Genomic DNA, 25,651 nt, shown 5'->3' with positions numbered 1-25,651 from the left:
CTTCAACTAAAATTTCTCCTTCCAAAATCAATTTTCTTCCGGCCGTTTTGCTTCGGAAAGGAGAAAACCCCCCTTTTTTCCGCCATTATCTTCGTGTTGGCGTCGGGGTACATTTCCGGAGCTGACCCTCCGCCGGGGATTTCGACGAGGGCCCCCCGGGGAGACGGCCTTTAGTAGACCAATACCATCATCCCGCCCGAGAGGGTATCGCCTCGGGGCTGAGGGGCCCGGTGTTTGGCATTTTCCCAAGCCCACCCTTTCCCGAGGCCTAGGGGGAAACCGGGAAAGGAGGTGGGGCCCCGGAAGGGCAGGGGGGGGGGCCGGCAAAGAGGGTGGGTATGGGGGGGAAAGGGGGGAAGAGAGGGGGGAAGGGGTGGGCGGCCCCGGAAAAAATCATGATGGGGGAGATTGGTTCGGGGGTGGGGGGGGGCGGGCCGAGGGAGGCTCGGGGGGAAATCAAAGCTCACTACTAGACAAACAGGCATTTCCAAATGGTGCCCAAAAAGGGACTCGGAAAGCATGTTCACCATCCCCATTCTGAGCTGTCCTCATCCATTCCCTGCAGCGCCATCTCCACCCAGCATACCGGACTAAACGTGCAACGACATTTTTCCCCCGGGCCGACGCCCCGCCGAGCCCGCCACTCCCGTTTCCCCCGCCCGGCAACTAAGCCCCCCACGGGGGTAGACCTTTGGCCCTTTCCATTTCCCGTCGCCGGTTCGATTGGGCCCCCCTTTTGCTCGGGCTGACCGGACATTTCGTGAGCGACTCCTTCAAGTCTTCAACCTCTCAAAAACCGGAGTTGGCGGCGGACCGCTAGATCGGCGCCAAATTCCAAGAAAGCACCGTCTTTGGGCGAAGGGGAAATGACCCGTCGCGTCGGGGGCCCCATCCGGGATTTGAGCCAATGTTCTCATCATAATCCCGTCCGTAGGCGCCTCCTTCGGCGACGCCCCCCCTTTCCATTTTTTCCCAAAATTCCCAGGCCATTTCAAAGACCATTTTCTTGATTCTACTAACCCCCGAAAAAGTCTCGGCCCGCCAAAAACACGCCGGCCCCTTTTTGGGAAAAGGAGTCTCGGCCCTCTTCATCTTCGGCCGGAGATGAAAGGAAGACTTTCCCGGGGGGTGGTGGTTGCATTGGTGAGAGGGAACCGCGGCCCCATCCCCGGTTCTCCGCCCCCCTTCACTCTCAATTAAAGGGGTTTTTTTAAGGGGGGCTAACTATAGGCCCACTAAGGAATCTAACCGCTAGAACCTCCAAGCTTTTGGCAAGCTATGTTAAATCATACACATTGTGTCATTAAATCAAAAATATTTGGAAAAACAAAGAAAAAAAAACGGGTATTAAATAAAAAAAAATTTTAAAAAACGTATAACACTTCCCCTAATCGTAAGTTTAGTTACACGTGATGAAATAAGCTAAACACATAGATTGAAGGGAAAGTGATTTGAACGGAAACATAAAACTAAAACGGAAATAAAACTCGTAGGTTGAATCCTTGTAGTTCTTTGATGTTCTTGAAATCCTTCTCCAACTCCTTGCACAAGTGAAGTACTCTAGCTCTTGATCTTTATGGAGTATTTTGCAAGTAAGTTCTCTTTTATTGATGAAGCTTGAGGTCTTATTTATAGAGGAAAACGATCGCATTTGTAGAAGGAAAAGATCTTCAAAATATGGTAAATCTTTGAGCAAATCTAGGACATCTCGAAATCGCCGCCTTTCTCCGGCGGTCGCCGCACGTTAGGTCCCAGAGAGTCTGTTTCCTCGCGCGAACCGCCGCACGGTCCCAGCGGTCGCAGGCGAGACTTCTCTTCCAGCGTATTTTCGAAAGCGAGACCAACTGCATTGATCGCCCACCGGGCTGGTCGCCGCACACGATCAGCGCGGTCGCCCGGTCAGTATCGTCTGACTCCAGATTTCCAGACTTTGCATTTTGGCTTCCTTTTTATTTCAAATTATGCCACGTTCTCTAAAACACGTCAAAATACCAAAATAGACAAAATATCACGAATAATGGACGTGTGGAGTGACTTTGACATAAGAAACGGACCAAACCTTAAAAATAGTGCAAAATCAGGCGTATCAACTCCCCAAACTTACATTTTGTTTGTCATCGAACAAAATAATAAAGACACAGAATAAGTGCATACGGAATGCACAAGGACTAGGCGTCATAATTGCACCGAAAAGATGAAAGAAGCAGTTAAGCATGTACTAACGCAATCAAATAAAGCAAGGCTTATTAGTGCACTTTCATTACTAACTCGTGGAACACCTTGAATTCAAGCCCTCACATGTGGCAAACTTCAAAGATGGGAAGTGTTCTCTCACTCGAAGTGTATGAAGGTAATGTGTATATAAGCACTCGGAAATCGTACATCAACGCAAAGTTTACCATAGGCTTGCTCAAAGTCCTAATCCCTCCTCTACTAGATGTGATTAAGCATCAAAAGTTGAAAGGTCTTGATCTTTGGTTGTAATATAGGCTCTTTGGTAGGCGAGAATATTTGGCTAAAAGTGACTAAAGATAAAAATATCACAGTAGAGTAAATTGACTCCTTTTCTAAACCAGACCTTATTAACACTTTATTTTCTCCTTCAGCTCGGCACCAATCCTTTGATTTTTTTCATATTTTTTTCTTTTTTTTTCTCTTTCTTTTGTTTTCTTTTTCTTAAGCATCCTGGAATTAAGCACATATTTGAATTTTTCACTATTCCACAACTTGTACTTTTTTACTGTATTTAAACACATTCTACTTTTTTTTTTTTACTTTCCTCCTTATCTCTCCAATTCCTATACAAAGATAATACATACTAACTAGCAAGGAATTGTCACATCCCCTAAGCATGCGTGTTTCTAAGTTCTTCATGTTAAGTTCACGACATGGATTAAGAAAACATTTTTAGAACACAAAATTCACCTACGGGGTTTTGAAAAAACAAAAGCAAAAACTTGAAAACAAAAACCTAAACTCACTTTGGAGGTCCACCACTTCATCCCCCCAAACTTATTTACAACAAAGTGTAAAATAAGTTTGTAGAGATGTGTAGGGACGTGGTAGCACTCTAAAAAAATCGTACCTTGAAAAATTTCGCGTCGAGCTTAGCGGGTGAAAATGGAAAAATTACGAAAAATCGCATGAAAATTGCGCCCAGGTGTGAGCCCGCCGCGGCATGTCCGGCGGTCGCCCATGTAATAACTGGATCGTTCAGTGGCTTGGTGTGAACCCTTTGCTTGACACATCACGGCGATCGCCACGAAGAGAATAGAACCATTTGCGAAAAAATTCAAAACAGAAAATTAAACTAAAACCAAAAATACTCAAAATCAAAGCAAAAATTGTCAAAAACAAGGTTGGGTTGCCTCCTGACAAGCGTTTTTTAAAGTCATGAAGCTCGAGCGATTATATCCATTCATTTATTTTTTAAAAATTTTAAATTATAGAAATGACTGCATGTACATATACTTAATTTCTAAACATAATCATCCAAATGAATATTATTAGACATTCATATTTAATTATTATTTTTATTAATAAAATCATTCTTAAAATTTTATGTCATAAAAATGATTGCATGCATGTATAATTAATTTCATAGTGTTATCAACCAATGAAATAATCAAATTCATTAACATCCAATTATTTTATTATTAATTCAAATTTAAAATTATAATTTATAAAAATATATGTGCATATATCTTAATTTCTGAACATTACATATAATAAAATAATATTAGTAGTCATTCACGTCCAATTATTTTTTATTACTAAATTTTAAGGTATAAAAATTACTGCATGTATATATATACTTGAATTTTAAACATTATCATCCAATGCAATAATCATCATCATTCACATCAAATAATTTTTTATAACACTAAATACAATAATTCTAAGTTATAAAAACGAATGCATGTGTATATACTTATTCTCTAAACATCATCGTCCAATGGAATAATAATAGTCATTCACATCTAATTGTGTTTTTATTAGTACTAAGTACTCCCTCCGTCCCATAAGAATATGCACTCTTTCATTTTTAATCCGTCCCACAAGAATATGCACTTTCCAATTTAGAAACTTTTTTAGAGGTATGGCTCATACCCCACTAACAATACTTTAATTACTTTTTCTTTCTATCTCTTTATTACTTTATCAATTTTGCATTAAAACTCGTGTCCAACACAAAGTGCATATTCTTTGGGCGGAGGGAGTAACTCTTAAAACTCTAATTTATAAAAATAACTATATGCATATGTAATTAATTTTTTAATGTTATCATCCAATGAAATAATAATAGTTATTCACATCTAGTTATTTTTGTATTACTAAATAATTATAAAAATTCCAAGTTATAAAAATGGGTATATGTATATATAACTAATATTTTAATATTATAATCCAAATTAAATAATAATAATAATAATAATAGTTATTTGCATCCAATTAATTTTTACTACTAAATAATTATAAGAATTTCAAGTTATAGAACGACTACGTGCATATATAAATAATTTCTTAGTGTTACTATGCAATGAAATACAGAATAATCATATTCATTCGCATTCATTTATTTTATTATTAATTCAGCTTTAAAATTATAAATTATAAAAATGACTACATGCACATATATTTTTTGTAAACATTATCATCTAATGGAATATTAGTGGTCATTCACATTCAATTATTTTTTATTACTAAATAATTCTTACAATTCTAAGGTATAAAAATGACTGTACGTGTATATATTTCATTTATAAGCGTTATCATTCAATGGAATAATATTAGTAATTCATATCCAATTAATGTTTTATAGCTAAATCATTCTTAAAATTCTAAGTTTTAAAAATAGCTAAATGTATACGTAATTAATTTCTTAATACTATCATCTAATAAAATAACTTAATAAATTTAAAAGTTGTAAGTAATTTCATATTTTTGACTTTTATGGTAGTACTAAATAATGGAACGTTTTGAGTTGTGTGTATTATGATATCATTTGTATTGCATTTATTATCCAGAATTTTATACCATATACATACAACAGGGATGTTATCAAATGAAAACTCTAAATATTGTACAAATTCAAAACTATAATCTGGACCATTGAAAGATGTCAACAGATCACAAAAAAACATCAACAGGAAAATGTCAACAGAATTTCAACGGTAGTCAATGATTGATGTTGTGTTGATATTGTGTTGATCTTGTGTTGACATTAAAATATTGAAATTTTACACTGTGTTGATATTGTATTGAAACTGTGTTGAAGCTGTGTTGAGGAATTTTGAGTTTGTACAATATATAAGTTTGCATTTTATCACTACCCCAACATAATAAATATAATTACGGACCGATGTGACTTTACAAATATGAAGAAAAGGGTAAGGTAGTAAAGAAATAATAGTTTGACAAGAAAATCGGTTTAAATAAAAACCTGTTTAAAATTCAAGGGCATTTTATTTGTACAATTTTTGTTAATTTATCTCTACTCATTAAATTTGACTCGCTACAATTCTAATAGACAATGGTACAGCTTTAAATCAACTAGCGGTTTTGAACGTGTACCACATTGTACTTATTGCGATTTTTCAGTCACAAATCTATACATATATAAAAGGCGAGTTTTGGGTAGGTTTTAACAATCATTTTATGCTAGGGATACAAATGCAATTTTGAATACTTATAGAATTACATTTCATTTTGATTCAATTCGTAACAGTTACATCTAATCACTAATGGTAAAACCGTTACATCTAATTACTAATGGTAAAAATCACTTAAATTATCAAGTTTTGTGGAGTGGGCTAAATTTTTTGATTGGTTACACTATTTACTTTAATAAGCATGAATAATTCAACCATGAAATCAATCAATCAATGGTTACAAATATTTAATCGTGAATTTTGAACATTCAAGCTGCAATTGTTTATTAAGAGCAATGCCATGATTAAAAACGTGTGGTGAAAAAAATTAGGATTATAATTTTAATAAACATAAATGCTTAGAAGCCTTTTAAATTGGCCAAAGGTAGAACCGGCGGTTACAAATGACAATGAGCATATAACTAAGGGAAATTGGTCTCTAAAACCATGAACTTTGCTTAAAATTTGGTATTTCCCATGAACTTTGAAATTGGTATATAATATCACAAACTTTGCATTTTGTTTGGTATTTCCCACGACATGTTTATTACTATATTTGACTAACTTACGAGACTTTTATCATACTTGACACAATTAAATCAACGTGGTTTTCAACGTGACTTTTTATGCTACATGTTATGAACTTAAAATGTGGTTTCAAATATTATAAAACATATCACGGTTGCCTATGTTAAATAAGATTTTGATGAAAATATCTTATTTGAGTGAGTTCGGGAAATACCAAACAAAATGCAAAGTTCGTGATATTATATACCAATTTCAAAATTCATGGGAAATACCAAATTTTAGGCAAAGTTCATGATTTTAGAGACCAATTTCCCTATAACTAACTTCTATTCTCTTAAATTTGTAATTTATGATATTTTAATTCCATAATTTCACATATCCTAATGTTGTGCCTATAAAAGACATAGAATTGTGGATGAATTACACACCTAACAAAAGCATTATCCATTCTCTATCAAGTTCTCAACATTTTATTGTATATTTTAGGAATATTGTATTGTTCAAATTTTGAGCTCTATCAAATTAATCGGTGCCTAACGAGTTGGCATGTTATATACGTTAAGAGGGAGTCGTTTCATCTTTGGGGTTAATACGTCAATTCGAGAGCACTAATCGTGATGTAATTTGTCTTGCGGAAAGATGAATTTTCTTGACTAGACTTACAGGTCGATTTATTTTATAATTTTCACTGTAAAATTTCCATTTCATTTATTATAGTTTTTTCTTTGATTATAATAGTTAGAGTACCGCGTGTATATGGTTCGAGAATTTCTAATACTTCTTACAATTCTTAGAGATGAAAGAATTGTAACATCCTTAACTCAAACATGCATAATATTTATCTTCATCTTTACCCAATTTATCATTTTTGTATAATCACTTAACAATTTAAAACTGAGGAAAAAATATTCCGTCATGCATCGCAGTGGGTTAACACTAGTGAAATATAATTAACGACGTTTACGAATTACGATGATGATGAACACTGAAAAAGGATCAATAAAGGAACATAGTAGTGCTAATTAATTCATTATTTGATTAGTCGATATTAACTCAATCCAACTACTACATATCTAAAGAACTAGAAGTAATTAATTGTTGTAAACTAACTCATAACTTTAATAATATTTACATGTACTATCATCGTTACCTTCCAAATGGTCACTTTTATTGCCCAATCATGAATTTTTTTTGACTAATTCATAAAGTAAAAAAAGACATAAAACAAGTAGTAATGCCGTCCACCTAACCTAACCTAACCTAACCTAATTGTATATATCATCCTACGTATATACTCCTATATCAGTTAACGCTCATCATCGCTATGTAATTTTACTTCTATCCATGAAAAAAAAATTAAGTCACAAGTTTTATGTAATAAGTAGTTAATGATTAAACTAGTATAAAACGATAGATGAAGTTGGGATATCATTGTTAGCCATTTAACACATGCCATTATTCTTATAGAATTCTTTAGCTAGCTATTTTGAGTCTATTTTTTACTACTATAAGCTAAATAATAGAAATGAGATATCAGCGAGTTGGTAGCGCTTGTTCGATTTCATATAGTTTCAAAACTATTTTATTATCTACAATACAAGTCCATCCTAAGTCAGAAAGGATGATTTCCAGTCCTATAAATACCCCATTCAAGACCACAATTCAGACAATCGTGTAAGATATTAGAAATAGTAGGCGATCAAACTAGAATTAGTAAAATCAATATCATAGTAATGCGAAAACCAATGCCTAAAAACGACGAACCCCATTAGGGCTCATTGGCATAATAGTCTTCAACGCGACATGCAACAACTTTTCATATTCACGTGGCATGTACGGCCTAGGTCGTCGAGGTATATTGGAACAATAATATTTTGTTGCATCCGCCTTTCTACCACACATTGGCCAATATCGGTTGAATAATATCATTCTCGCCATTTGAATTGTCATTTCCTCTATGGGTTCCATCAAAATCATATCCTATAGTAGTAAGATATTTCGTGTAAGATAGAAATTTCAACCTATTAACACGTCCTTTTTCTTGCCCTCTGCTTTCTGGGTCACCTTGAAAACTTTGTGCCTAAGTTTTAATTTAACCAAGTAGTGGAAAATGCCATGAAAGCGCTTGTCGAACGTATTGGACAGGAAAGCTACTTAATGTCAAGGTCCACTCAATAATACTATTAATCTGAAATGAAGAAAATTGATTTAAGATAACTAAACATAATTGTACGACACGTCTTGCTATGAATCTTCAAATTACGGAGTACTAATTATTCTGTCACACTAATTATCTTTGACAATAGAAGGTTCTCTGTAATACTCTCAGGCAAACTTGTCAATCTTAATTTATTAGTCGGCACGTACTTATTTATTTAATACATTACATAAAAATCTTTGTATTTATTTGTAAAGTCAAACGATGCGCCCTCTGTTCAAATATGCCAAGTGGATGTATTCAATATAATTATTTTGTGTTTTTAGATCTCGATCCAGTTAATTTTTTCTTCACCAATAGTTATTTATTGTATGACTTTAAATCTTTAATCTGGTATCCATCAATTTTGATGTACGAGTTTGAACTGAACACTTGTTTTTTTTTTCATACTATATGACTTTCTTAATTACTTACTATGTTTGTATATAATAGCTTTATCATAGAAAATACAGTACTCCATTCTTTAATTTTTTTTTTCTAATAATGTCACTTTTTTTTTTGCTAACTTTTCTTCTTGTCTTTTAATTTTTGGCAATTCAACATTTTGTCGATGATGACGAGCAGTTCAAGTACTCCCTCCGTCCCCCATTAGCAGTCACAGTTTGACCGAGCACGGGTTTTAAGAAATGTAAAAAAAAGTTGATTTAAAAAGTTAGTGGAATATGGGGTCCACTTTTTTATATTGGTTTTATAATAAAATGTGAGTGAAGTGAGTTAGTGGAATGTTGGACCTACTACCATTTATGGTAAAAATGAAGTGTGACTCTTAATTGGGGACGGACCGAAATGAAAAAGTGTGACTCTTAATCGAGGACGGAGAGTAGTATTTTTTTTAAAAATATTTGGCTGTCAACCAAAATTAGTTATAGTCTATTTTTAGTAGGTTTCATTCTAATGTGATGGGTTCTATTTTCATTACTTATATATTAATATTTTATTTCTCTATCTCTCGTACTTCTAATTTATAATATCATCTATTATGAAGATTATTTTTTATGAACATAACTAGTAGTATTACATTGCTCATAATGTGACATACATAGATTTCCACGTCAAGGCCGATACACCAAGTGATTTTTAAATGCTAAAATTGGGATATCATGAAACTCTTAAAAAAGATATTTGAATGTTAATATTTAATTTGTCAAAAATAAAAAAATTGACTTATATTAAAAAAAATAGAAGATAAACGCCTTAAAAATATGATATGAATCCCGGGGGAGGATCCCTTGCTGTGGGGATAAACACAGCACCAAATGCTGGGACATGGAACGACGCAGTTTTACTTTCATTAATAATCTCAGCAGCAATTTTGTTCTCAATTAATTCGATTTAATAATAATAAATTCATTTCATTCCTGAGATTAATATGTATATATATATAAAAGAAGAAGGAAATGAATTAATTATTATTAAATCGAATCAATTGAGAACAAAACATTAATCCGATTCAGAACAAAATTGCAGTTATAAGCGCACATTTGGGCCTATTAATCGTAATGGGCTCCAACTAGTCCCTTTTAGCTAATCGTGGGCTTCACTAAATTTAAATTAGGTGTTTGGGTAAAATCATCTGAAATAATTTGACCTCAAAGTTTAATTAAGCCCTATAGTTAAATCTAATTAATTGGTTTGTAAGTAATTAAATCTCTATATATCTTGATTATTACTGCAACCATCCATTAAAAATAGAATCTATTTCCATTTTAATCTTTTCCTTAAATAGAAATTTTCTAAATTTTATATTTTTAGAAAGTGGACTCCACAATCCACTAACACTATTTTAACTACTTTTTCTCTTCATTTTTCTTAAATTACTTATTTTTTTCTTCTTCTCTTACTTTAGTAATTCTTTTATATTAGTTTACCAATTGTGCATTAAAACTTGTGCTGTTTCAAATGAATCTATTTTTCAAAGACGGAAGTAGTAGTTTTTAAGTGAATGTTCGATTATTATAGATTCTCCTTCTTATTATTTTTTATAAAATGATAATTAATTGAACGATAATATTATTATTATAAATTCTCTTTCTTATTAATTACTCCCTCCGTCCCAAGGAAGATGACCCCTTCCTTGGACGGCACGAGATTTTATGCATTTTTATTTTGTGTGTAAAGTGGAGAGAGGAAAGTAGGAGATAGGGAATAAAATAGAGATAAATGTGTTTCCAATTTTAGTAATGAGTCATCTTGATTGGGACAAACCAAAAAGGAAAGTGAGTCATCATTAGTGGGACGGAGGGAGTAATTTTTAAGCGAATGTTTGCTTATTATATACTCGTGACTTTCTACATCTTGCTATCCTTAATAAAGCATGGTTATGATAATTGCACTATTGTATACATATACTCCCTCCGTCCCACATTTGGAGTCACTTATTGTTATGACTCGGATTTCAAGAAAGGATTGAAGTGTGTAATAAATGAAATGAGATGGTGGAGTTGGTTGAAGGTGGGTTCCTTTTGACTTTTGATTTTTGTTTTGATTTATTTTAATGTAGATAATTGCATTTTTATGTAATTTTGATGAAGAATGGGGTAAAATTGTATGACCAAATATGAAAATTTCTAAAAGTGACTCTTAAACTGGGACGGACTTTTATGGCAAAAAGTGACTCTTAATCTGAGACGGAGGGAGTAATTAAATAGGTTTAACGAAACCTAATATGTTTTGCAACATTTTTTAGTCCCCCCATAATTGACGAAGACGAAAATCACATTTTATATCCTCATCAAATTTAAGTAATCATATTTACAAAATTATATTCTACTTTTTCCTGGTAGCTAGTAGGAGTATTTCTTAATATTTAATTTAAGAGTTTCCATACTTTCCATAATTGACGAAGACGAATATCTATGATTTTGTCCACACATTGTAACGATATAATCTTAATATAAAGCGGAGTACATAAAATTGTTATCATCCACGTCTTTACAATAAAGAAAAATACCGTAATACTCCATAAATAAGGTAACTTTCCATAATAAAACGTCCATTTAAATTTGTTTCCATATTAGAGTTACCTAAACAACAATATATACATTACATAATCCCAATTGCATAAAAAATCCCAAATTCGATCGATCATGGAGTACTACTTGGATCCCCACACCTTGTTCAACACGGTCGAAACAACTTTCCAGCACTCAATTTTCCCCCAATTCAAGATCAAATTCCACTTCTTCTTCCAAATCCAATACCTAAACCACTACGTAAACCACAACATCACCCGCCCCCGCTTCATCCAGGAGTTCCCCTCCGCCGAAGCCTACGCCTCCGCCGCCGTGGTCGTGGCCGCGGGAGGCTCCCTCTCGCCCGACCACGTAGCGACGGAGGTCTCTCGCGCCGTGTCCGGCCTCATCCCGGCCGCGAACCGCGACCGCGTGGACGACTTGATCGACCTCACCATCGCGGAGGTGCGAGACTGTTTTCCAGGAACCCTGCCCAAGTTCTCGACCCTTCACGTGAGCTTCAACGTGTGCGTCGAACACCGCCACGTGTACGTGGTGGATGGCGAGCGGCCGTTCACGATTCCGGATGCGGAGGCCGCCAAGGCGATTGCGGATTGGGAGAAGGAAGCGTTGGCGTTTTTGGAGGAGCGGTGTTGCTGCATCTGCTTGCAGGAGCTGAGAAGCCGCAGAGTGGAGAGGCTGCCGTGTTTGCATTTGTTTCACGGCGAGTGCATCCAGGAATGGTTGAGGAAAAGCCTTACTTGCCCGCTTTGCCGATGTGTGTTTATTCAAATTCAAGATTCCACCATTTTATGTTAGTATATATTTTTAATAATCTGAATGATTGTCAAATATGTATAATTGTATACATGTAGTCATGTAAAAGACTACTTGTGGATTCAATAATTTATTGATTGTGTAATTGTATACAACTTGACATTTAATTTATGATGATTTGATTCAAGAATTTATTTGATTGTATCGATCCCAATAGTTTATACACAAATCAATAGTCATGTTTCAGACTCCAATCAAAGTATTGATCGATCCAAAGATGTTGGAAGATTCTCGCCCGAATCAATTCTGCTTACGAAAAACAAATTTTTATTAACTTTCATCTCCTTCAATCCATCAACAGCTATATCATACATGTAGGCAGTCTTATAATAAAGGATCCGAGTTTTCCTGTTTGGCTGCTTTAATAACACCATCCCCCAATTAGGGCACACTTAGTGTGACAAGAGTTTAATACTTACGGGGGTGTTCGGTTTGCAAGATTGTATCCCCGTATTGAATTATAGTGTGTTTGGTTCATAAGATTTAGTCTCCCAACTCAATCCTAAATGGATAATCATGGGATAATTAGACCCCTTACGACTAAAATAACCTCACAACTTAATCATATATTATATCTTGATATTATTTTATCTAGGAAACTAAACACCACCTACATAGTGTGTTGTAAGTGAATAAATTGTAATTAGTGACATGATGTCCTAAATACCTGAAATCTCAATAATCCAAATCTGAATAATGAATTGAATCATATTTAGCATTAAATTTGGTTCGAATTTTTTAAATTTTGATAGGATCAATTTTTTTTCTGTCAAAATTTGGATTTACCAAGAATCCGTATTATACATATAATATACTGAATAGGCTTTAAATAAGGTTAGGATTAGGCAACATTCACCGAAAACCGAATAATCATTCATATATTGTGAATTGAGAAATAGACACACTTTGGGGTTTATATATGTAAATAAGTTAAAAAAATGAGGATAAATATAAATACATTGATGTGAAATAGTGTTAAAAATGAAAAAAAGACAAGAAATGTAGACTAATTTGGAAGAATGGATTATCTTATACTACTACTTTTGTTACACAGAAGAAAGGAAGAGTGCAATATATAGTTTGTTGGAAAAGATTGTCAAAAACAGGGTTTTTAGACAATGGATAATGTTTTTTTTTCCGAGTTAAACTCACATGTCTTTGTCCAGGACAAAACTCGTATCACCTTTGCTTGACCGCCCAAAATAAGTTTTGAATACACCACATTACATTGTGGATAATTATTGATATAAGAATTACTATCTCTTTATGTTGTACTACTATAAATTTTATACTAGTACTTATAGTGGCCGTTCGGTTGGTGCAACCGTAGAATGTGCACTATGTAATCCTATGTTCAGTTAGTAAAATTGGACAACTAATTAATCCATGATATTATCTTAGATTGATAATCTTTCCATTATGAGTCGCAGCCGTACCTAGAGATGTCAAATGGGCCGGGCCGACCCAGCCCAGCTCGGGCCCGGCCCGGTATGGCCCGGCCCAGGCCCGGCCCACCAATGAAACAGTGCGGGCTTGAGCTGATTTCAGTAGATTAATCGGGCTCCAATTGGGCCTTTTTACAAACCCAGGCCCAGGCCCACTCAAAGCCCGACCCAGGCCCAGGACCGGCCTGAGCCCAGGACCAGCCGAGGCCCGGTCCAAGCCCGGCAGAATATAACTTATGCACTTAATTTTATATTATTAGTTATTTCAATAGAGTTATCTCTGCATATACTTATATCAATCTTATGTGTATAAATATATTGCGTGAATATATGTATTATGTACATGAGTGAAAAGTGAATATTATTCATACATAATTACATACCCAATAACCATATCCCGTAGTTAATTTATTATTAGAATGATTATGAAGTATTATATTTGTATATTTGTCATTGACTTTTTAAAAAAAAGTGCATCCTAGAATTGATTGTATAACGTGTTATAATAATTTTGATTTGCATAATTATAGAAATTAGTTGTCAATGATTTATCTCAATCAAATATAGTTCCATAAATATAATGATTGATTAGTTATTTAGATGTATATAATATATGTATATGTATATGAGTATGAAAATTGATTGGATATATGTATTTGTATATTTCATGATAATCATAGATTTTATTAATGAAATTATGCAAAATAATCAATTAATTTAATTACTCAACCTAAATAAAAACTTATAACAAATATATTTCCATTTTGATTTGCATAATACTAATAAATATTAATTGTTAATTGATTTGCATAATTATAGATATTAGTTTTTTATAGATTTATCTCCATTAAAAATAGTTCCATAATTATAGTATTATAATTCCTAAATTTGTGGGTATTTATGCGTGTGTAATTTATAAATATAATACACAAAATTTGTGTGAATATATAAAACTTCATGTATGCAAAATCTTGATTCCTTATTTTGTGGGAATATGTATTTATATACATCATTAGTACTATTCAAGTAGAGATTAATAGTATTATTTAATTAGCACAATAAAAAATTTTGAACTTGGCCCAACTCAGCCCGGCCATGTCAAATCAACCGAACACTTTTTATTTATCCAATATTCAATCTACATTTATCCCATACTTAATCCCCATATTATTTTGTCATGTTAACCGAACGTGGCCATATTTTACAGTGACTAGGCCCCTCGGATCTGCAGGTTTTAATAAGCTAGGGGATAGATACATATTTTGGACTATTAATTAATATAACTAGAGATATAACAGGAAAATCAAATTTGTAACTAAAATAGTACTTTCCAAGTATAGATTGATTATTATCTTGAGCAGTTGTGTTTTGTGATGTAGTAAGAAAAAGTGGAATAGTATACAAATATATTAAGTTGTACAAACAAATATTTTGCGGGTGCCATTACCAAAAGCTAGCACCATCGCAAATTAGCATAAACAACATTAAGGGAAGGAGATTACAGATATAAAAAGCATCTCCACTCATCCCTTTATCTAACAATCCTTTATTCCTTGCACTCTAAAAACGGAAAAACTACAAAACTCTTGCACAGGCTGTAAGCATGCTTTCACCATCCTCTATGAGAGCCTGAAGAGTGTCCATTAAACCTATCGAGAACCGCATTGAAATCGACAGTCTGGCCGCTTTCTTCCAGCCTCTGGATGATGCTGAGGACATGCTCACTTCTGTAACCCATGCTCACCAGCTTCTCGATCAACTCGTTGTAAGGATGGGTGCGCATGGGCTGTGGGGGAACCATCGCACTATTGCTGGGAACACGGGGTGGGTGGCTCTGCTGGGGAGGGTAACTACCTTGTTGGAACTGAGCCTGTGGAGGGTGGTGATGTGTTCTTCCTGGCTCGCCATCGAAGACCACATAAGTATTCCCAGGCGGAAGCTGTGGGCGAGGCCCACCAGACGTGTAAACACCTTCCCCTGATTGCGGTGCATACCCGTTCTTGAGCTTTGGAGGTTGTTGTTGCATTGTTTTGCCAGCAGCGTTGTACCCGCAAGCCATTCCATCAGAACCTGCTGAACCAGGACGAGATGCTCCGCTGAATGACATCTGCATGTGTATGCTACCGGGAGGCATTTCAACAGGTGACTGATTCGGCTGACCTGGCAGATAGGAAGAAAAAAGCATTGGAGAGGAGGCTCGAATCTGTGGTTGCATAGCTGGCTGTTGGTTGGACTGAATGGGCTGCTGTAGCTGCTGCTGGGACCACTGCTGTTGGTAAGGAGGTAACAACTGAACTTGTGAGCCCATGTTTCCCTGTGGTTGGGATGGCTGGGGTGCCATCCTTGAGAGATCTTGACCTTGAGATTGTATCGGTATGTACTGAGTCTGAGATGGTTGGGATTGGTGTGGAATATTGGCCATCTGTTGGGGATTCATGTAATACGCCTGTACTTGCGACATACTTTGGGGAGGCATAGATGATTGGGGCGCGACTGAGGGCTGCTGATGCTCAACCAGCCGAGTGGGGAGGGAGGGCTGTGGGGCTATTTGGTTAGGTAGTGCAAGTGCCAACTGCTGTTCTTGAAATTCTGAAGAGTTCTCGGTCTTTTTGGGCTCAGAAGCGGGTGTTGAAGTTCTCTCCTTGTTAGGTTGTTTATTACTACCCAAACCAGATTCCCTTTGTGCAAGCTGAAGTTTGGCTAATTCCTTCTGAGTATCTGAAAGTTCCTGCTTATCTCTTAAGATCTGCACGGATCTGTGTACCTGTATTCCCTTAATTAGTTCTCAATCAGACGGAGCGGGTTGAACTCATTGAAGTAAATCAGTTCATAGGAGAAATGAACAGTTAATGCCTGAGTGTGACAACTGAGAAAATCCATATGATGACCTTTTTCAATGTTCAAAGGTAAGATAAAACCCAATGTCCAATAATATCCATCAATGTACGGGTTATGAAATAGAAATTTGAAAATGAAATTAGCTTCCATCAATTTGAAAAGAAAATTGATGCCTGCACATACCTCTTGAATATGTTTTTCCAGAGATCTGAGCTTTGAATCCGACTCTCCACAATCACGAACCCAGTCAGAATGCATTTCTCCAATCGATTTGTCCAGATTGTAGCAATATAATTCCAACTGTGACAACCGTGAACTAATTCCCTCAAGAAAACGTGTGACATTATCAGTGTGTTTCTTCATGCTGTTTTCAACAGTATTGGTGACACCTTGACTATAAGAAGATTCTTCAGGGGTAAAGTAAGTTGCGGCTGTAAAAACAGATGATCTCACCATTCTGCTTTTGTTTACCTCCTAATTAGTTCAGAAAGAATAGTTACAAATTGCAATGCTTGACTGAACTTGATTCAATAATTAAACAAATAGCAGCAGCAACTAGTCCATTCCAACACACACATGAAAACTACTATTGCACCACAAATTTATCAAGTAACCATCATCAGTTAAAGCAATCACAGAGAATGTAATACCATGTCCAGGACTTGTTCGGCCCCTGCATCCTTATGTTAGTAACATGTTACCAAAGAGGAACAAATTGCTTAAAAAACTGAAGTGACTATGTCTTCAATTTCTGTTTCTTTTATGTAAGGAGGCAACTAAAAGCTATTCCCTCCGTTCCACAGTAACAGAGGCATTTCGTTTTGAACACTCATTTTGAAAAAATAATAATAAATAGTTAAAGTGGAGAAAGAGTAAAGTAAGAGAGAAAATATTGTAGATAAGACTCTTCACTACATTATTCTCTCTCTTACTTTTACTCTCTCTCCACTTTAACTATTTATTAGTATCATTTTTTCAAAACGAGAGCTCAAAACGAAACGCCTCTATTACTGTGGAACGGAGGGAGTACTACTTTGAAACTAAAATTCCACATAAAAGGCCATCTCATATTCAACTCCATGGTTACATTGTGTGAAAATGTTTGAACAGACACACTGCATCCTTGCACAGGAATAAGCACCCAGCAAACTATCCTAGCCTCATTATAATTAATCTGGTTTGAGTCCACAAAAGTTCAAAACTTTTCTAGATTTCAACATACAAATCTAAAGACCTTAACACATAGTCAGCCTTCCTACCTCAACACAATATGCTCTCAGCCTATCCCCTTCTAGAGCCAGATAATTTCATTCTCATTACAGTTATCTGAGTGCTCAATCTATTAAATTAACACAGCTCGCACAAACAATATGGTTACACATTCACCATCAACAAGAAGGATGTTTCCGCCTTATAGTCTGAAATAAATGAATACAATCGAATAATATAAAAATTCCATTTAAAGCTCCCGACCTGATCAATCTCAATACCTTTAATAAAATGCCAAACCCTAACTGAGATCCCCAATCCAACAGGCGGAGGAAGCAAATCAGGACAATACACAGAAAAATCTCCGATGCACCAATCCGCAAGGGGGAAATATTTTAAATTACCTTAGGTGAATTGTTTGCAATGGATGGATCAGAATGAGCAGCATTATTCCCATCTTGATATCCGTAATCCTCGTAGGAACAGAGGATATCATCCGACCCGAAATCGAAAGATTTGGAGTCCGAATTTGGACCGCGACCCGATGATGCCATAGCTACTCACGGGTTTTGGAGAGAGGGATAGAAAGAAGACTGGAGAGTAGAGAGAGGAAAAAACTACTCCTATATATTGGCAGTGAGAGTTAAGAGGCAGGGTTTTATTTTGCTTCGGAGCTGTTGAAATCGCTGCGTAGAATTGAATTGGAATGGAAAAGCAAATTAGCCACCAACACTGTGTGATAATGAAAACGTGTTTCAATTGAAACTCGTGCGTCGCAAAATCTGGATAAGCCGCACCGACTTCAATCATTAATCCGACTTTTTTCCTTTCTCTTTTAATTTACGAAAAGTTGTTAATTACTTCCTCCGTCTCCCATAAGTTATCACCATTTGATCCGACACGGGCATGAACGGACACAGTAAGAGAGAGGAGAGGGCTTAAGCCCTCACCCAAATTTTTGTTTTTATTTTTTTCTACTGTAATTTTAATGAAAAATTTCAAGAAATACGTTTAGCCCTTCCCAAACTGACGTTATTGAAGAGTAAAATATCGAAATTTGAAGGTAAAAAAGGGCTGAATTGAATTTAGAAATCAAAAGTTGCGGAGGTGAAGTGAAGAAACAAGAAACAATGGCCGCATAGTTTTTAGAGAAGAATGAAGACTCCACTTTTTGAAATGGATTAAACAATAGTACTCTATTATATTAGCACCTAAAAATGTCCTATTATTCCGAGTACACGTATTATTTTCTTCTCAAAATGAAATTTTTATTTGGGGAGTGAGTATACACAAAAATTCTAAATTGCCAACCAATTAATAATTTCAAAGAATGAATATTGACCAATTCAATAAGTAGTTTAAGTTATTACTATAAGTTTTGTTACTCTTATTCTTTAATAATTGATTTTTGCGTGTTTAATTGAAGATTTAAGGTGGGGAGATTAGATATATTTTTATTGGACTTTGAGTTTAGTTATAATTTGTGCATAAATTCAATTTACAGTTGTCGGTTTGATTGAATAGATAATATTAAATTTTCTATTTTTTTTTCTCGTCAGTATTATTAAATTATGCAATTTTTTTTTTTATCATTCTTAATTATCATTCGACGATAAGAAAAAGAATGTGTAAATATGAATTGTTTCATTCTTTTAATTAGGTATTTGTCAATTAGTTTCTTGCAATAAAAAAAAATATCTATGCATTTTCATAGATTTATAATTGTGATATGTATTACTTCAAAAAATATAAAAAAAGTTAACAATTTTTTTTTGAACCAGATTCTACTTTTTAAAATGCACAGTCTATTTATTAAATTAATAAAAAATAAAATGAAATATATATAAGTGATTTTAAAATAGGAAAGTGCAAACATAATAAGTAAAAGTATTTTCTTAAATAACATATATAATATATTACTGTATAAAATACTCGCTCCGTCTCTCATTATATGTCCCAATTTTTTTATTTTGGTTTGTCCCTTATTAATTGTATCATTTGACTTTTACTACTTTTATTAATGGATTTCAAATTCTACTAACTAATTTCTCTCCCATACCACTAAAATTTTAACCTCACCTTACTTTATATTTCTTAAAATCTATAACGGATCAAAGTGAGACATATATTGGTGAACGAATGAAGTATATATAATGGAGCCCCTACTGGAAAAAATTCCTGCGTCCGCCACTGGATACGGATTTTAAGAAATGTAATAGAAAATATGTTGAAAAAGTTGGTGGCATGTAGGTCCTATTTTTATATCTTAGTTTTATAATAAAATGTGAGTGAGAATGAGTTAGTGCAATATGAGGTCCACTACAAAAAATGGTAAAAGTGAAAGGTGACAATTTTTTAGGGACGGACGAAAAATGAAATAGTTGACAAATTTTCAAGAACGGAGGGAGTAAATCACAATTCTAAATGGACTTCCCACAACTTAAAATATTAGCTAATTAAATACTCCATCCGTCCACGAAAACTAGAAAAGATTATGATTTATGAATAACACAAACTTTAATATATAATTGGTAATGTAACATCCCGAAATTTCGAACCCTAATTTTAGAGCCGTAAAATTCTTATTGATGACGTGGGAGACGTGAATTAATTGATGAATGAATTTATTGCATGAGTTCTTATGACCAAGTTGTGTCTAGGGTTGAGGTTGGGTTGAAAAGTCAAACTCGATGAGTATATGACGTGGCTTGTGAATATTTGAATTAAAGGTGAAATTTATGTGGTGAATTATTTGTTTAAGGATGAGTGAGATTTTTAGGATATTTCCATAAATACTATAACCACATTTTTATTTTCGAAATTTTCGACCTCTTCACATTATGGGAGATAAATCCTAATTCTTCCGGATTTAATTTAATTCTTGGGATAATTATTCAAATTAAATCCAAAACCCAATTATTCTCTATTTCTCAATGAGAAAATCGACACCCCCACTTACTCCATGTGAATTTCGAAAATCACATATGTTTGGAAAGGAGGAATTATTTTATTTGTTTAATTGATCCCTTATTGATTTCCTTCCATACCTAAAATTAAATATTCTAGCAAATCTTACCATACCTCAAGGAGATCTTGCCATATCTTATTTTAGTTAATATTTAAGATTCATTCCTTATGGAAGAACCCATATATATACGCCTATTTCCAATCTCTAGGTGGGAGATTTATTATTTTATTTTGCTCCGTGATATTTTATTCTACTCCGAAAAATATACCAAACAAAATCTTGGCTAAATAAAAGGGCATGATTTCGAAAATCCCTTATTTCCCTACCTAATTCACGCCACTTTATTTCTTCCTCTCTACTTCACAATATTTGTTTTATTTAATTGTGGAGAATCAAATCTTCCCAAATATTCTATTTAATTACCTAAAGATTTTATTGAACCTTATAAATAAGAGCAAAACCTAACCCTAACACTAAAATTTTCGCCCCCCCACCCCATTGCACACGCTTCTCCTTCTCTTCTCCCTCTCTCAATTTTCTTCTATAATTCTTCATCTTTTGAGAAGAGTTAGAGTTTGAGCCTCAAGATTTTTGATGAATCAAGTCTCTACTTTGTTTCTACCGTTCGTTTTGACAAGAAAAGGTACCTACATATTAATCTTTCTTCATCTAACCGATTAATCGGTATTCTTGAAACCCCCCATGCATCTAGATTGAGTGAAAGTGGGTTAAATGGTATATGGAAAATATGTGTGCGTGTATGTATGCGTGTGTGTGCGTGTGACACGTGAACGACCCTCATGTGTGACATAAGTTGATGATAGATCTAGGATTGTTGTTGTGATTGATGGATTGTTGAGAAAGTGGGGAGTTGTTTGACTGGCCAGTCTATGAAAATATTTTTGTGATACTCGATGATATTTATTTTGATAATTGTAAAACTCGAGTTCACTATGGTAAGGGTGGCATAACTAATAAAATATTTTGGCAACGAGTTCACTGGGTATTTCAAAATACTCAGCCCTGCATGTGTTTTCCTTATGTGCAGGTTGAACGACGACGAGCGGTGGCGGGTGTTGAGCACATTAATTAAATAAGATGGATGTTTTGAACTTCGAGTGTAGTTGTGTCTTCATATATGGCTTCACTTTCTCTTGGTCGTTTCCGCTGAATTTATGAAACTTATTAGTATTATTTGGCCATTTTGAACTTGTTCCCTTTGGTTTAGAAGATTGAGACCTGTTGTGGTTTTTGTTGAATTTATGTCGAACCCTTGATTTTTGATCATAGTTTATGGTGTCTATTCTTCATTGATGTTCTAGGTTAAACCGTTGACTAATGCTTTGATAGTTCGTTTAATACCTTGGTCAAATCTCTTTAAATGAAACCCTAGCCTATGTTTTTATTGCTTTTAAGTCCGTTTTGGTAGCAGTCGCTGTATTTATTATACCCTAGAAATCCGGGCTGTTACAGGTAAAGTAAGAGAGATAGGCAGAGAAAAGATAGTAGAATAAGTGTTAGTGGATTGAGGGGCTAAATATTATATGATGTGTAGGGTTGGTATTGGTTGAAAACTTTCCTTGTTGAACTTTGTCTATTTTTAGTGGACAGACCAAAATAACAAAACTTGTCTAGTTTTTGTGGACGGAAGGAGTATTTAACTTAGAGTATCTGCAATGGCGGACGTCGTGGTAGGACGTCCCGGACGTCTGACCCACGGGCGGGCGGACGTCCGTCACTGTGGCGACAGTCGGACGTCCGAGTTTTATTTATTATTTATTTAAAAAAAAACTCTATAAATAGGGTTCGTTGAACTTCATTTCATTCACACCACTTGTGTTGACAAGTTTTCTCTCTCTAAACTCTATTTTCAAGTATATCTACAATGACAAGTAGTCGTGCGGGTGGTAGTGGCGGAGGCGCTAGTGATAGTGATAGTGATAGTGATAATGAACTGGATCTCGCTGTGGAAGAGGCGATTGATCGATTGCTCCGGCAGAGGCAGCATGCGGCGGCGGCGGTACCTCGGCGATCCATCGCCGACGTCATGTACCCCGGGACCACATTGCTGCACATATTCGGTTGTATGAGGACTACTTTGCTCCGCAACCGTGTTTTGGGGATGTCTTATTCCGGCAACGTTTTAGGATGCATCGTCCGCTGTTTATGCATATCGTGGGTGCTTTAGAGAGAAGATACGAGTTTTTCGGGATCGGGGAGGATGCGGCTGGCAAACCCGGACACACGCCACTTACGAAGTGCAATGCCACAATCAGGCAACGGCGTATGGAGGCTCGGCCGACATGTTCGATGAGTACCTCCACATTGGCGAGTCTTCAGCCGTCGAGTGTCTGCTGAATTTTTGCGCGGACGTTTGATCGATATTCGGGGATCAGTATCTTCGGCGTCCGAGCCCTGAAGACTGCCAGTGGCTGATAAATATGCACGGGTCGGTGCATGGGTTCCCTGGGATGTTGGGCAACATAGATTGTATGCATTGGGAGTGGAGGAACTGTCCCGTCGCCTGGAAGGGGATACACACTTACGGCTTCAAAGCCAAGCATCCCACGATGATCCTTGAAGCTGTAGCTGACTACCGGCTGTGGATATGGCATGCTTATTTTGGAGTCGCCGGGTCGAACAACGACCTCAACGTCCTCCAGTCATCGCCCCTGTTCAACGATCAGTGCAATGGCGTTGGTCCCGCCATCAGTTTCATCGCCAATGGCAACCAGCACAATATGAGATACTATTTGGCGGATGAGATATACCCAAACTGGCCCGTCTTTGTGAAGACGATCAAGCATGCGGTCGGACCAAATAAGTCCTACTTTGCGAGCCGTCAGGAGGCAGCGCGCAAGGATGTTGAGCGCGCATTTGGTGTGCTCCAGAGTCGATGGAGGATGGTGAAGGGTCCGACACGGTAGTGGTATATTCCCAACATCGGCGACATCATGTACGCATGTATCATTTTGCACAACAAGATTGTCGAAAGTGAAGGGGACGAACTGACTCAGTGGACCGACGAAGATGATACGGGTGCCGGTCCAAGCCACGGCGTGGCCGGCGCGAATGTGAACATGGGGGTACCTCATGGAGAGGTTGAGCGGTTGCGCGCATTTGCCGACATGCGGCAAAGAGATGCCCATATTCGATTTCAAGAGGATATCATCGAAGATGTTTGGACGCGGAAGGGTGGACGTTGATGTGGTTGCTTTTTTTTTATCTACTATGTAATTTTCTTTTCTTTTATGATGTATGTTTTTTTTAATGAAATATTCGCATTTCCCCGTTCGTATTCGTGTCGAATTTTAATTCCGCAAATTTTAATTTCAATTGTGAATTTAATTTTATTGCGGGAAGTCCTAGTGGACGTCCTAGTGGGAAGTCCTAGTGCAGGGGAAGTCCTAGTGATGTGGCAGTGGAATGAGAAGTCCTAGTAATGACGTGGCATAAGATTTTTGTGGGAAGTCCTAGTGGGAAGGGCGCCACCGAAGACGCTCTTACGACACTTTTATTTAATGATATGACATATATGTGACATTATTTAATGACATGACATTCTAATTTGAGGGAGTTGATCTCCTGCGCACCCTTGTGAGCGACTTATGGGCGACAACTGACGTGGAGTTACATTTTTTTTCTTTTAATATTTTTGCACTGTTTTCATCGCCTTCTTCCCCTTCCCTTTCCCTATTTCTCTTATCAATTTATATCCCTTCCCTCTCCTATCTATTTCCCTCATTAATCTGCAAATCTTAGTTTTATTGGGTCTTTCACAAAATCAATTTCTCAATCTCTATTACTCCACTTTCGATGAAAAAATTTGCTGTATTCATAGATGTTATTGCAAACTAAAAAGGATTCCATAGCTAGTTACGGTGACTGAAATTTTCTCTGCAATTTTTTTTTAAAAATTAAAATCCCTCCTGCATAATTGAAAGGGAAATTGGTCTCTAAAACCATGAACTTTGCCTAAAATTTGGTATTTCCCATGAACTTTGAAATTGGTATATAATATCACGAACTTTGCATTTTGTTTGGTATTTCCCACGGCATGTTTATTACTATATTTGACTAACTTACGAGGCTTTTATCATACTTGACACAATTAAATCAACGTGGTTTTCAACGTGACTTTTTATGCTACATGTTATGAACTTAAAAAGTGATTTCAAATATTATAAAACATATCACGGTTGCCTATGTTAAATAAGATTTTGATGAAAATATCTTATTTGAGTGAGTTCGGGAAATACCAAACAAAATGCAAAGTTCGTGATATTATATACCAATTTCAAAGTTCATGGGAAATACCAAATTTTAGGCAAAGTTCATGGTTTTAGAGACCAATTTCCCTAATTGAAATTGATAAAGCTGTTTGACTTTCACAAAATTTCAGAAAGCATTTGCATTTGCATAAACTCATTTGGTGAGAAAAATATGTGCAGAAACCCATTGATGATGTGCGAAATTACTAATTCTACAACAATCGTAAGAATAGTTTGTTTCATTAAATTGAGGGAAGTGGCAATCTTATGGAGAAAAAATTCATTATATTGATTACATTAATATATTTAGTGAGGAGGAGAAAATTTATAGAGAGATTAAAGGTTTGGTGCAATCCATCTGCAATGGCGGCGACAAGGTCACAAGAACAAGAATTTGATAATGGAAGAAATAAAAATATTATAGGCAGAAATTAATGGTACGACAGTGGAGGATCGAGATATATAGCTGGAAGAAACTACAAATGGGGTGAGAAAATATTAAGCGAAAAAAATTAATTGTGAGATTGCCACATCAACATAGGCGCTCACAAATCGCGCATATATAGTCGCGAGCACATCATCTCTCTATAATTTGATATTACAAAATTTTAAAAACAATGGAATGGTTGAACCAAAAACATTTTTTTTAAGAAAACCCTAAATATGAAAACAGCGGCGTATCCAAAATTTTCAATTTGGGGATGCAAAAAATAATTACAAAGACAATATTTCAAA

At 35.6% G+C, this 25,651-nt stretch overlaps 2 protein-coding genes across 2 annotated transcripts; one reads left to right on the top strand and one right to left on the bottom strand.

Moving 5' to 3' along the window:
* Positions 1-11,483: 11,483 nt before the first annotated feature.
* On the top strand, positions 11,484-12,167 carry LOC125195244. Its single transcript, XM_048093422.1, has one exon. It carries the CDS (start codon positions 11,484-11,486, stop codon positions 12,165-12,167), a length of 684 nt encoding a protein of 227 aa, XP_047949379.1.
* A 2,839-nt stretch (positions 12,168-15,006) lies between these two features.
* On the bottom strand, positions 15,007-18,337 carry LOC125196236 (putative uncharacterized protein DDB_G0294196). The gene is made up of 3 exons (XM_048094666.1): positions 18,082-18,337; positions 16,652-16,942; positions 15,007-16,394 (listed from the first exon to the last, which is right to left on the bottom strand). Exons 1-3 carry the CDS (start codon positions 18,229-18,231, stop codon positions 15,240-15,242), a joined length of 1,596 nt encoding a protein of 531 aa, XP_047950623.1. The 5' UTR covers positions 18,232-18,337; the 3' UTR covers positions 15,007-15,239.
* Positions 18,338-25,651: the final 7,314 nt, after the last annotated feature.

The sequence above is a fragment of the Salvia hispanica genome, chromosome 6, assembly GCF_023119035.1.
Source record: "Salvia hispanica cultivar TCC Black 2014 chromosome 6, UniMelb_Shisp_WGS_1.0, whole genome shotgun sequence".
Lineage (NCBI taxonomy): Eukaryota > Viridiplantae > Streptophyta > Magnoliopsida > Lamiales > Lamiaceae > Salvia > Salvia hispanica.
The sequence above is the reverse complement of the archived record's forward strand: the minus strand, read 5'-3'. Positions and strand labels throughout refer to the sequence as shown.